At 66.0% G+C, this 9554-nt stretch overlaps 3 protein-coding genes across 4 annotated transcripts in view; 1 reads left to right on the forward strand and 2 right to left on the reverse strand.

Annotated features, from left to right (window-relative positions):
• The first annotated feature begins 2785 nt into the window (after positions 1 to 2785).
• Positions 2786 to 5546, forward strand: KHK (ketohexokinase). Of its 2 annotated transcripts, XM_027669472.1 has the most exons (8): positions 2786 to 2963; positions 3041 to 3157; positions 3396 to 3530; positions 4024 to 4096; positions 4300 to 4446; positions 4930 to 5018; positions 5095 to 5252; positions 5368 to 5546. In XM_027669472.1, exons 1-8 carry the CDS (start codon positions 2848 to 2850, stop codon positions 5451 to 5453), a joined length of 921 nt encoding a protein of 306 aa, XP_027525273.1. In that variant the 5' UTR covers positions 2786 to 2847; the 3' UTR covers positions 5454 to 5546. The 2 variants fall into 2 exon arrangements, with proteins under 2 accessions (XP_027525273.1, XP_027525274.1); XM_027669473.1 differs by lacking the exon at positions 3041 to 3157.
• Positions 5547 to 5725: 179 nt separating this feature from the next.
• On the reverse strand, positions 5726 to 7546 carry CGREF1 (cell growth regulator with EF-hand domain 1). Its single transcript, XM_027669474.1, has 5 exons — positions 7379 to 7546; positions 6760 to 6831; positions 6513 to 6583; positions 6309 to 6430; positions 5726 to 6229 (listed from the first exon to the last, which is right to left on the reverse strand). The coding sequence occupies exons 1-5, from the start codon at positions 7459 to 7461 to the stop codon at positions 5798 to 5800; spliced, it is 780 nt and encodes a 259-aa protein (XP_027525275.1). The 5' UTR covers positions 7462 to 7546; the 3' UTR covers positions 5726 to 5797.
• Positions 7547 to 8245: 699 nt separating this feature from the next.
• The window catches only part of PREB (prolactin regulatory element binding), a 3720-nt gene continuing 2411 nt past the window's right edge, over positions 8246 to 9554 (reverse strand). Inside the window, exons 6-9 of the mRNA XM_027669458.1 lie at positions 9132 to 9305; positions 8994 to 9066; positions 8762 to 8921; positions 8246 to 8646 (exon numbers count right to left, since the gene is read on the reverse strand). Coding sequence (XP_027525259.1) covers positions 8552 to 8646; positions 8762 to 8921; positions 8994 to 9066; positions 9132 to 9305 — 502 coding nt within the window. The 3' untranslated portion in view covers positions 8246 to 8551. The remainder of the gene's footprint in view (positions 8647 to 8761; positions 8922 to 8993; positions 9067 to 9131; positions 9306 to 9554) is intronic.

Raw genomic sequence — 9554 nt, forward strand, 5'->3', positions numbered from 1 at the left:
GATTTTAACTCTTTGCTGCCCGGGTCACACACGGGGCCCCCCACACTGTGTTAATACTTAATGTTGCATTCCAGGATCTATTAGAAACTTTATTAATTGCTGGCCAGGACCAACTGGAGTCCAAATGTATGGGGTGCATTGATGGGATTCCACTTGCTGGATTTCAGGCTCGCCTGATTTACTGGCAAACTTTGATCGTTGGGTCGCTGAGGCTGAGATTTGGCAGATGGCTCTGGTTTAGTGGCAGTTTAGTGACCCCAACAATCACCAGTTTTAATGAAGGGTCGTAATGTCACTTCCTCGTCATCAGATGTCAATGCAAACGTTACTGTCTCGCTCTTTATCAGAACAAAAGACCCATTCACTCAACTCCTGCACTAGACAGGAAAATTCTGAGTTACAAGACTGTTCCTGAAGATGTTATGGGTCCTGCATCCTGCAATTTTTCCCATAAGATTTTCTCTCTCTCTCGTGTGCATCCCAAAGCTCTGCCTGAACCTTTCCAACCCAATCAAACTCAGCAGCCCCTCTGCCTGCAGCCTCTTCTCCTTTTCCTCACCTAACTGATAGTCCTCGTTTGCCTCAGCCAGAGGTTTAGTTGATTGGCCCAGGAATTTTATACCTGGAGTGCAGGGCATTAAGTGCCAAAATCCTCTGCAGATCCAAGGGGCTGAACCCTCAACCTCCGTAAAATCACAACAGAGCTTTAAAACCATTTTCTCATTTATTTTTTTTTTTTTTTAAAGTAGCAAAAGCCTTTTCCTTCCCTTCTCCCCAGAGGGGCCGTACAAACCATGGGGCACCACAACCCCTCTCCTGCTCGGGCAGGACTCTGCAGATCGTCCTCCTGGAAGGAAATGAAAGTGTTTAATATAAATATTTATACATAATGTTACTTAATATAAATAACATTAAGGTGAAAATTCAAACAGTCTCCTCCTGCCGGGCCCAAGTAGCAAACCAGGCCCAGGGGAAGCCTCCAGTTGCAGACAGAACACAGTAATTCCTTGGGAACAATCACAGCAGTTCTACCCATTCTTTTGCATTCTTCACCATCCACTTACCCAATAGAAACGTACACGTAGGAAAATGTGTTTTTAGGAATATTTTTTTTAGAAACACACACTATTACAAGCACAGGGATCTCACACACACCCCAAACCCGCGGGTTTGGAGAACCCGCTCCTGGCGTGGGATTTCAACCTCACACCCCAACAACCCCTCCAAACAGGTACAAACAGCACGGGCCGGAGCTGAGGTGCCTCTGGATGTCCCTGGATCCCTCTTTTTGAGGAGATCCCACGCGCACACAACAGCGACCTCAAGTGACCAACTCCTTCCCCGGGTGTTTGTGTCTGGGCACCAACCGGCTCTTTGCTGCAAAAGAAACTCTTGAAGCGCTTTAAGGGAGTCACCAGACGTTAAACACCGTCTGTAGCACACACAGAGCCCAGGGTTTTAAACAGTTTCCCTCTTAATCTTCTCAAATGCTTCAACTCTCCCATCAATCTTTTCTCTCTCTCTCTCCCAGGGTCAGTGAAGCCTCAAATCATCCCCAACGTTCCCAATTGCACAACCTTGGCCAAGAGCATCCCCTTTGCTGTGCTGGACGTGCTAAAAATAGTCATAACCCCCCCTTAACTTCAACTCCCTGCGTGGCTTACGAGGGATCCCAACCCCCTGCATGCCTCGGGCAAACCCCCAACCCCCCCATTTCCCCTCACGCTGCTCAGGCCACGCTCCCACACTCAGCCCCTGCAGGGACTCCCCCGACCCTACAAAATGCTGCACCCACGGAGAGACTGAGGGAGTCGGAGCAGTTTAATAACAAACCTCGGTCACTGACGTTGAATCTGCTCAGGGAATTTCAACAATCCCTTTGGCTCCTCCAAAGATCCCGGTGAGCTCACCCGGTGCCAGCAGGTGGGGGTTTGGAGCAGGGAGGCTCCAAAGTGGGTGGCCCGGGGCCGCACCTGGGTCGCCAAACTGTTGAAGAAACTTCCTTGTCCGACCATCCCGGAGCTGCTCCAGCAGCCACACCCACCCCACCTGAGCTGGGACCGAGGCCCCTTCACAGCTGCACCCCCCACACTGCCCCGTCAGACCAGTTCCCCTCACCAGCTCAGTCCCAGCCTTCCCATCGCAGAGTCTCAGACGTCTCAGTCCTTAAAATGATTTAATCTCGATGCAATAACCAAGTAAAAAAAAAAACAAAACAGCTCTAGCCGGTGCCTCCAAGGAGGGACCCCGAACAAAGGAACCCCTGAGCATTTATCCCCTCGCAGTCTGAGCACGGGAAAGTCTGGAATGTTCGGCTCCTGCTGCCTCCGAGGGTGCCTCACCCGGCTGTGCCCAAACGCTCAGCTCCCGCTGTCCCCGGGTGTCCCTCAGCTGGCCGGGCCACAGGTCCTCGGGCCCTTTGTTGCGCAAAGGGTCGGCAGGTCCCGGTCCCTCACCGGGGGCTCCCACACAGAGTGTCCGTGTGTCCCTGTCCGTGTGTCCGTGTGTCCAAAGGGCGCACGTGCTGGACATGTTTGTCGGTGTGGGGTGAGGGGGGTGGGTGTGTGTGGGGTGTGGGTGTGGGGTGAGTGTACGGGGGTGTCTGTCTGTCCCTTCCCGCCCGGTCTGTGAACCCGGGGCGCGGCCGGGGTGCACGGGGGGCGTGGCCCACATGACCACGCCCACCTCTCGCCCCGCCCACCGAGGGCCCGGCGCGGTAGCGGGCGCTGATTGGTGGTGCGGGGGGGCGGGGGCGTGTCCGGGGGCGTGGCCAGGCCGGCGGTCCCGGGACTGTGCCCGGTCCTCGTCCCGATCCCGCTCCCGTTCCCAGTCCCGCAGCGGTCCGGGATGGCGGCGCGGGCGGGCGGCGCCGCGGGCGAGCGGCGGATCCTGTGCGTGGGGCTGGTGTGCCTGGACATCATCAGCGTGGTGGAGACTTTCCCGGCCGAGGACTCCGACACCAGGTACCGCCAACGGGGGCGGCTCCACCGGTGCCTCCCGAGCCGGCCCCGCGCCCACCGCAGCCTCCTGTCCCCCGCAGGTGCGTGTCGCAGCGGTGGCAGCGGGGCGGGAACGCCTCCAACTCCTGCACGGTGCTGGCGCTGCTGGGAGCCCCCTGCGCCTTCATGGGCTCGCTGGCCCCCGGCCCCGCCGCCGAGTAAGTGGGGTGCGGGGACCCCCCAGCACTGGGCACGGGGCCGACCCGCCCTGACACTCCATCGGCCTCTCCGTGTTACTCCACCGGCAGCCTCGACCCGCGGCGCGATGCCGCTGCCGCGGTCCCCCCGCTGCCCGCCTGCCCCCGCCGTCACCACCGGCGCCCGCCGGGGCACCCGCACCGTCCCACCCCTCCCGGGGATGTGCGGGCGCCTCACCCCGCTCTCTGTCCCCCGAAGCTTCATCGCGGCGGATTTCCAGCGCCGGGGGGTGGACACGGCGCACGTTGTCTGGCAGACCCGCGGGGACGTGCCCTGCGCCTGCTGCATCGTCAACGCCTCCAGCGGCTCCCGCACCATCGTCCTGCACGACACGTAAGGGCCCGGCACCTGCGGGCAGCCGGGCTGTGCCAGCTCGGGGTTACACAGGCGCGGGTCCCGCTGCCTGACTCCCTGTAGCCCCCCCAGTAGTCCCCGCAGCCCCCCGTTCACCGCCTGTGCCGCCGCCGGCATTGGCGGTGACATCCCCACACAGCCACACGTTCTGGGGCGCGGGGCAGCGGGCACGGCCCCGTGGGGACACCTGGCACCGCCATGGCACCTGCCCGGTGCTCTCTCGGCCGTGCCGGAGGGTCAGGGGCTGTTGGGCATCGCTGAACCGCGGCCCCGGCCTGGCCACCGCTGCGCTGCCCTTCGAGTCGAGCTCAGGGTCCCAGATGCCATCAATTAATGATTCACCCGGGCAGTGTCACCCCTGGGACCTCTGTCCCGGCGGCGTGGGGCCCTGCACAGCCCCTGGCACTGCCCTTCGCCCCCGGCCGCGTGCCAGGCTGGGGGTCCCCTGCCCCACCTGGCGTCCGTCCCGCAGGAACCTGCCTGATGTGACGGCCCGCGACTTCGAGCGGGTCGACCTCTCCCAGTACAAGTGGATTCACTTTGAGGTGAGCCTGGGGCTGTGGGGACCCTTGGGGCTAGAGGGACCCCCGGGGCCGGAGGCGGATTCCCTGGAACTGTGGGTGAGCCCGGGGCTGGGGGGACCGCTCGGGCTGGGGAGCATCCCGAGAGGGCGGAGCATCCCGGGAGTGGGGGGCTCCCCGGGGCCGGCGAACCCCCGGCGGTGGCGGAGTCGTGCCCGTGCCCGCAGGCCCGGAACGCGGCGGAGCAGGAGGCGATGCTGGACCGGGTGGAGCGGCACAACCGGGCGGCGGCACCGGGACAGCGGGTCCGGATCTCGGTGGAAGTGGAGAAGCCCCGGGAGGAGCTGCTGCCGCTGATGGGGCGGGGCCAAGTGGTGCGGGGCGGGACTTACGGCTCATGGGCGGGGCCAAGGGGCGGCCGCACCCTGGGGTGGGGCCAGGGGGGCTGGGGGTCGCGACCCGGGCTCGAGGGGTGCAGGGGTGGGGTCTGGGGGTGTACCCAAGGTCTGGGGAGCACAGTCGGAGTCTGGGAGTGTGGTCAGAGCGTGGGGGTGCCATTGTGGTCTGGGGAGTGTAAGGGAGTCAGAGTCTGGGGGTGTAAGGGCTCTGGGGGTGTGATTCGGGTCTAGGGGTGTAAGGGATCTGGGGTTGTGATTGGGGTCTAGGGGTGTAAAGGGATCTGGGGGTGTGACTGGGGTCTAAGGGTGTAAGGGATCTGGGGGTGTGATTGGGGTCTGGGGGTGTCGTCGGGATCTGGGGGTGTGATTGGGGTCTGGGGGCAGCCCTAGGATCCAGGTCCATCCCTGCCTGGCTGGGGGAGCCGGGGGCTGCCCCCCGCCCCAGCCCCTCTCGTGCAGGTGTTCATCAGCAAGGACCTGGCCCAGCACTTCGGGTACCGCTCGGCCCCTGAGGCGCTGCGGGGGCTGCGGGGGCGCATCCAGTCAGGGTATGGGGGCTGCATGGGGGGCCGGGAGGGCTGGGGAGTGCATGGTGAGCCCCCCACACACCCCACACCCCCCCAGGGCCACACTGATCTGCGCCTGGGCCGAGGAGGGGGCCGACGCCGTGGGGCCCGACGGGAAGCTGGTGCATTCCGACGCCTTCCCCCCAGAGACCCTCGTGGACACGCTGGGGGCAGGGGACACCTTCAACGCCGCTGTCATCTTCGCGCTCGCAGAAGGTGGGCACGGACACGGCACGGGCACGGTGTGGCCATGGCTCAGCCTGGCACAGCTATGGCACAGCTGCGCTGCAGACACAGCGCGGCCACGTCTCATCCTGGGCCCCGTCCCCAGGGAGGACCCTGCAGGATGCCCTCACCTTCGGCTGCCGGATCGCAGGCAGGAAATGCGGGATCCAGGGCTTCGATGGCATCATCTGAGCCTGTGCCTGGAGACCCCCTCACCACCCAGGAGCACCACGTATCCACTGCACGCAGCACCTCCCCCAATAAAGCTCCACGTGCCCCACGACAGCTATGCCCACCCTGCCCTGGCCAGGGTCCCACTGCCCCAGGGGTCCACTGACCATGGCCAGGGCCACCAGCAGCCTCTATTTCTCTGTCTGATGCATTACAGGGGAGACCACATGACCACAGTGCCCCAGCCCCCCAGTCCGGATGCAGGGTGGGGGGCACAGGGACCCCCCCACCACTCTGTGCCCCAAGCAGGTCAGGAAGCAGCCAGGGCGTTGCCCCACTCAGCCCTGCCCACAGCCCCCCACCATCTACCCCTCCCCAGAGTCCCTCCATGCTGGGGCTGCCTCCTGCTCCAGGGCTTCAGCCTCAGGGACTTCCTCTTCATCAGACACATCACTATTGTGGGCTTCAGCCTCGGGGGCTTCTTCTGCCTCCACAGCCTCAGCACTGGGGGATTCCACCTTGGGGGCTTCGTCCCCCTCCATGCCTCCATCCTCAGGGGCTCCAGCCTGTGCAGCTCCAGTCTCAGGGGCTGCCTGCCCTGGGCTGCTCACCCCCAGGTGCCCCCTGAGCATCTCTGTGCCCTCCTCAGGCACAGCCTCAGACCCTGCTTGTGGCTCCAGGGGGGGTTGCCCCAGGGGTCCCTGGCCTCGGTCAGGTGACAGCAGCTCGTGGGGGTCCAGCAGCCCATCCCCATTGCGGTCCTGCCTCTCCAGGGCTCGGTCCACCAGAGCAGCCACCTACAGGGACAGGGGATGGGGGTGAGGGCCTGGCCTGGGGGCTCTGTGGGGTGCAAGGGACCATCCCTGTGGGACCCACCGTGTCGGGGTCCGGCCACCCCCCAGCCTGTGCCAGCACAGTGCCCAGCAGCTGCAGCAGCTCCAGCCCATCCAGGTGCCCATTCCGGTCATGGTCATGGAGCACGATGAGGTAGAGCAGGGCTGTGGGGCACAGAGGCACCATGGGGCTGGGGTCCCTGACCCCACCAGCCCCTCAGCTCCCCATAACACCGCATGGCCTCACCCTGCTCCTGTGGCATGGCCTCCACGTCCTGCTCCGGCAGCCCCAGGCTCCGCACCGCGCCCTGCAGCAGCCTGGGGGGAGCAGGGACAGGGGTGGGCAACACTGCCCATGCCCCATGGCCCACCCTGTCCCATGAGCAGGTGGGCACTGCCCGGACCCCCTCCCCATTGCTGTCCCCCCCTCAATGCACAGCCCCAGGCAGGGTGGGGGTCCCGGTGTCATGGGGCTCTCCAGGGCGGGCACTCACGGCAGCAGCGGCAACTCCAGGCTCAGCAGGTCGGGATACGCATCCAGGATTGTGGCCAGGGGGGGCTCAGGCCTGGCCAGGAGATGGGGGGTTACCTGTGCCCCTGGGGGGGCTGCCCATGCTGGCCTGACATCCCCCTAACCATGGCCCCCACAGCCCCCTTAGTCCCACCCCTCACCATGCACCCCCGGACCCCTGTGCCCACCCACAGCCACACACCCCCTCTATACCTGTGCCCCCCTCATGCCCAGGTGCCCATCGGCCCCCATGCACCCCACCCACACCTGTGCCTCCACACCCATATGAACCCCCACATCTCTGCCTGCCCTTAACTATGTCCTCCCATTCTTCTGCCCTCCACCTGTGCCTCCCATACCTGTACCTCACACTTGTACCCCCCTACCTGTGCCCCCCACACCTCTACCCTCCATGCCTGTGCCCTCACACCCATACCCTCCATACCCGTACCCTTCATACCTGTGCCCCCACACCTGTACCCCCATACCCATACCCTCCATACCTGTACCCCCATACCTGTGCCCCTACACCTGTACTCCCGTACCTGTACCATCCATACCTGTGTCCCCCACCCCTGTACCTCATACCTGTACCCCCCTACCTGTGCCCCCCCGTCCTAGGGGCGGCCCGTGCCACCGGCCCCAGCAGCAGCAGCACGGTCAGTGTCACCGGTGGGTTCCTCATCCCGCCACCTCGGGCTGCAGCGGAACGAGAGTGGCAGGGCCGGGGGCGTCTCTGGGCGGGTCGGGGTCCCGGGGCCGTGGGAAACCGGCGGTAGGAGAGGGGCGGGGGCTCCGGGAGCTGCCCCGGTCCCAGCGCGGCGGGGACACGCTGGCACGGACGGGAGGGTGCACGGGACAGCGGCGCGCACGGGACCGGCTGGCGCTGCTCACCCAGTGCACGCCCCCCAACACCCTCAGCCCGGTGCCCCCGGTGCCCACTCACCCAGCCCCGCTCGCCTCTCGGTGCCGCCCGCCCCGCGCTGGGGCCACGTAGCCGCCACGTCCCGGCCCCGCCACCGGGCCCAGGAGCGGCCCCGCCCGCCCCGGGCCCTGCCCTGCCCTTCCCGGGGGGGTTCGGCACCATGCGGGACATCCCGGGGCAGCTCCGGGGCAACCAGGATCCGGCGCTTCTCAACCGGGGCTGAGCGGGGCGGCGAGACGCGGGCGTGGTCACGGCACGGGCGGGGCCGTCCCGGTGGGTGAGACCCCCCTAAACTCCCCACGGCCCCAGGTACAACCGGGCCAGCCCAGCATTGACCCCTGGACCCCCACACCAGCACCACCGAGGGCCTGGGTCAGCCAGTGCCAGCACCTGCTCGCCGTGGGGGGCTCCAGGAAGGCCCCCCGAGGGCACGGCCCGGCCCCCCGAGGGCACGGCACGGCCCCCCCGAGGGCACACATTCTCCCAGACCGAGACCAGCACAACGTGCCCAAACCAGCCCCACTCCCCAGGCACAGACACAGCATTGCCTTCATGCTCCAGTTTAATGGCCATAGTGGGGCGGGGGGCCAGCAGGACGCCCTCCTTCTGGGGCAGGGGACCCCCGTGTCCGGCAGGCCCCCTGTCCCAGGGCTGGCCCTGCCCCGCTGCCAGCACAGTCCCGGTGGGCCGGGCCCCGGGCAGCTCCCCGGCCCCTCCTGCACTCCCCGAACACCAGCGGGGGGGTGGGGCCGGGGCTGGTCCCTTTTCTGTTTCACAGTCTGTGGGGAGGGGGTGTCGAGGCCGGGGGGTTGCTCCTGGCGCCGAGGGGTCCCCTCCAGGGGCTGGGGGGCTACAGGAAGCCCGGGAAGGCAAGCTGCAGCAGCAGGATGGTGGCCACAATGAGCCCGGCACAGAGCAGCAGCAGCAGCCAAACTGGGAGGGAGCCTGTGGGGCAGAGACGGGTGAAGGGGGGCTGCAGCCCCCTCATGCTGCGGGAGGGGTAGAGGCACCCCAGCCCCCAGCAGCCCCCCAGCAGCCCCCCAGCAGCCCCAGGACGTACGTCGGGTGGGCAGCAGGTGCAGCTTGCAGCGACTGTCCACAGCCACGCTGAGCAGGGCGGCCTCGTGGCCCCCCAGCAGCTCCCGCCCGGGCTGGCTCTCGGGGACAAAGGCCACGTCGGTCACCACGATGCCGTGGGCCTCCTTCACGTAGTACAGCCTCTGGGGGGCACAGGGGGGTGAGAGGCCAGCTGGGGGGCACTGGAGCTGCCCCACACCCCTGCCCCAGCTCACCTGCAGCGAGAAGGCGATGTGGATGGCCACGGAGCCCGTCACTGTGCCCAGCCCCAGGAAAGTGCCCGAATCACTGTGGGGAGAGGGCAGTGAGCTGGGGCTGCCACAGCCCCCCTCCTCCCCCAGGCCCCGGGGTACCTGATGGAGAGGCAGGAGATGACCTCGGAGCCGCAGGGCCGTGTCAGCAGCGGCAGGAAGTTCTTCCCGTCCCACTTGGTCAGGTAGCAGGGTGGGGGGCGGCGCTCCCGCTTGTGGGGCACCTGCACCGTGTAGAGCCGCAGCGCCCCGGCACTGTCCTCCACCGCCCCGAACCTGCCAGGGGACAGTGGGCATCGGGCACGGGGCACAGGCTGTGGCTCTCCTGGCACCCACCCCCCTCCCCAGTAGAGCAGCAGAGCCCGGGGAACCCCTCCCTGCAGACCCAACCGGGACAGGGCTCGGTACAAGGCAGCAGCTGGGGGTAGCCCATCCCCAGCACTGGTGGCCCATTCCCAGCCCCCTGCTACATCCCCAGCCCCAGTGGTCTGTTCCCAGCTCCCTGCCCCATCCCCATCCCCAGTG

This window comes from Corapipo altera, unplaced genomic scaffold (genome assembly GCF_003945725.1).
Source record: "Corapipo altera isolate COAL_440 unplaced genomic scaffold, ASM394572v1 120, whole genome shotgun sequence".
NCBI classification, from domain to species: domain Eukaryota; kingdom Metazoa; phylum Chordata; class Aves; order Passeriformes; family Pipridae; genus Corapipo; species Corapipo altera.